This window comes from Adiantum capillus-veneris, chromosome 11 (assembly GCF_014529385.1).
Source record: "Adiantum capillus-veneris isolate H3 chromosome 11, ASM1452938v2, whole genome shotgun sequence".
In the NCBI taxonomy this organism is placed as follows: Eukaryota; Viridiplantae; Streptophyta; class Polypodiopsida; order Polypodiales; family Pteridaceae; genus Adiantum; species Adiantum capillus-veneris.
The window spans coordinates 104,907,229-104,910,434 of record NC_140941.1 but is presented as its reverse complement, the minus strand read 5'-3'; the positions used below and the strand labels follow the sequence as shown (position 1 = coordinate 104,910,434).

Here is a 3,206-nt window from a genome sequence, read left to right as displayed (position 1 = left end):
CATTGTGAGAGGTCCGTTTCAATTTTCTCCCTCTTTAATCCCCCCCCCCTCCCCTCTCTCTCCCCTCTCTCTCTCTCACCAGAATGTAGTAGCATCCTCCATCTCCGCGCACCTTGCCCCATTGTTCATTATATATCATCTTCGATACCATGAGTTCAATCTTCCCATCTCCGACTGCCTTTGGCCAAGCTCGATTCCACTGGTTAACAAAAGTTTCTGCTCTGAGCATGCAACACTGTGCAATGCAGATTACAATATTCTTTAAACAAGCCCAAGTAGACAGCTCCACTGAGGTACGTGAAGTCAGGGCCGCTGTCAACGAAATCTCAAAATGTAGACATCATCTTGGCCACCTACTAGATGGCACTTTACCAGTATGGGCCTAAAATGTTCCCTCCTCCCTTTCTCTCTCCCACGTCCAGAGGACATTAGGAAAATCCTACACCCTCTCCAGACTGCTGGCATTCTCGATGAGGCTAGCAGAATATTCTATATGGGTCGATTATTCAATATGGGTCGAACTCTTCAAACTCCATAGCCAGTTATAAAAGGGAAGAGCAAATTACACAGGAAAGAGAAAAATTTTGTTTCATAAGACCAAAGACATCTCTATACAGTTTACAACACACTTCGGGGAATTACAATTTCTGCAATGTTTTTGTGCCATGGGTCGGCAAGATGGGTGAAGAGGTTCTCCAAGGGCCCAGTCCCAGGGAGAGCGGCAGCCTGCACTGAGAATCCCACGAATGCAAGAAGTGCCAAGCGACCTAGAAAAGCAAAGAGTACACATTAAGACTCAAAGACCCACTTTCCAAACAGAAATCTGTGGTACAGAAATCTGTGGTGAATATGAATAGTGCATGGGCAGTAAGACAGATTTTCCACAAACGTGCACAAATCCCTTCGAGCCAATCCTTCAGCATACATTATGAAGATTAATCTATATCTTTAGCTAAGGTAGCATTGTTTCTTGCAAAATCAAAGTGTAATTCACAAGCAAGCACTTCTTCTAATCACAGCTGCTCATTCACATCCTGTGAGACTACTAAGATACCTGTCTTACCTCATTTTACATACTACACATACATGAAGATCCTCATTCCAGCTGCTCATTGACATCCTGTGAGACTACTAAGATACCTGTCTTACCTCATTTTACATACTACATATACATGAAGATCCTCATTCGACTATCACAGCACAAAACCTGTAATGCATGTAATTGACTTTAGTAAAGAAAAAAGAGAGTAGACAGCTTACCATTCTTCAATTCCTTGAGCTTGTATTCCTCAAACTTTTTTGGATTCTTAGAGAAACCGAGCGGATCGAAGGGCCCACCAGGGTACTTCCGCTTCTCTGGGTCCTTCTCATAATTTCTCTGTGCCTCAGCGAAGGCAATAGCAAAAGCCTCCACTGCAAGAATTACTGGCAGATTGCCCCATGGGACAGGGTTACCCAAATACGTAGCCTGGCCACCCGGAGTGGCGGCCCATTTCTGAGCATCCACCCAGTTGCCCAGACCAAGTGCCTCTGGGAGTAGCACACCAGGCTGCATTGGGAAACAATGCTAATGTTAGATTGTGAGAAACCTGTGCAATTTGTCTTCATCGCTAACAATGACTTAATCATACTTTTACCAAGATAATCAATAGAATTGATTGGTGTTTTTCATAAATGAGGCAAGAACAGCATTTAGTAAGAAGATACGTCAAGATCTCAATTGAGATTCATCACTAACAATCTTTCAATTATAACAATATCAAGATCTAGATAACTAGAATTCACTAACAATCTCTTCACCATTTATTCACAGCTTTGGAATTCGATTAGTGTTCCTCATACATGTGCTAGAGCAGCACATAGTTTGAAGATACGGCAAGGATGCAATTAATTTCATCATAAACAATCTTTCCATCAAATATGTCAATTCATGACTTGTATTCACTAACGAACAATTTAATTCATGTCCTTCATACATAATGCAAGGACATAAGAACGAGGACAAATTATAATCACCTAACGCTGGCACTCAAGGAAAATGTATTTTTACTAACCACAGCAAGCATTGCCCATCTGCAGTGAATGAGCTCAGACTCCTTGTATCGCTCAAAATTCTCAGGCACCTCTGCAAGGCCTAGAGGATCAAAGCCAAAGTCCCTGCAAATAAAGTAAGCAAGTTGGCCAGTTGACAACAAGCAGCTGCAAGCACCGTAATTGCCTTTCGAGACCTTGAGCCACAAATAGGCAGAATAAACTAGAACTCCGGAATCTATTGCGGTCAACACCACTGGCCGGTACATTTTCAACGCATTATGGAAATCCTGAAGGGCAAGCTGCAAGCTATGTGATGCAATGTGCATGCAGAACAAGTAAGGACCTGCTGCAGAGCATAGGTAGTCCTCAAGCAAACAGCTGCGCCCGGCACGTTTGTTAGATTCTACATCCACCTCAGCACTAGAAGCAAGCTGACCCCAAGCCGATCCGCGTGCGAGCTACCATTTCTTCATTGCGATTACCACACAGACTAAACAACCGCCCACACCAGCAGCGCATGTGTGGCTCCACGCACAGAAAGACCTTGCCCTCTCACCTACGGAACCCCAAATTGGAGCTCTCGCGCTTCAGTAGAGAGGCGACTCCGACATTAACTATGTAGAGAAATGCAGAAAGCTTACCCGGGGGAAGATCCGTCTAGATGAGCGGGGCGGGGCTGCCCAGGCAGCCACTCTGCCGACATGGAGAGGCGTGACCCATTGGAGGTAAATGCGCCGGGTGTGAAGGCAGGAGACCCCAAGAACTTCGACCTGGTGAGCGGTAGGGAGAGAGAGGGAACGAGCTGCGCAGAGGAAGCAACGGTGGAGGTCGCCATAACTCTCTCTCTGATTTCACACTCTCGACCTCCTCACACAAGCGCTACTTTGCTACTCGCCTTCTCGGTAGCTGCACTGGTGCTGCATGATAAGCCCACGAGATAGGGCCATCTATTTCCTTGCCTCCCATTGGCTCCTTTGTGGATTATTTTCTTGGCCATGAAATTTTTCCTACCTCCTCATAGTGTGAAACTAGCTAGAATGCACGAATGAGTGCATGGGGTGAATTGGCCACTAGCTGGCTCGAGAGCATACTCATGGGCACATGGAAACACCAGGCTCATATATGACGGTGGGTTTGGACGATCCACCAGCCATAGTTCGTGCTTTCGAAGC

The 3,206-nt window shown here is 45.6% G+C and overlaps 1 protein-coding gene across 1 annotated transcript; it reads right to left on the bottom strand.

Moving 5' to 3' along the window:
- Positions 1-574: 574 nt before the first annotated feature.
- LOC147447774 (chlorophyll a-b binding protein 1B-21, chloroplastic-like) lies at positions 575-2,944 on the bottom strand. The gene is made up of 4 exons (XM_086523489.1): positions 2,676-2,944; positions 2,055-2,157; positions 1,261-1,549; positions 575-767 (listed from the first exon to the last, which is right to left on the bottom strand). The coding sequence occupies exons 1-4, from the start codon at positions 2,867-2,869 to the stop codon at positions 619-621; spliced, it is 735 nt and encodes a 244-aa protein (XP_086379615.1). The 5' UTR covers positions 2,870-2,944; the 3' UTR covers positions 575-618.
- Between the last annotated feature and the right edge of the window lie 262 nt (positions 2,945-3,206).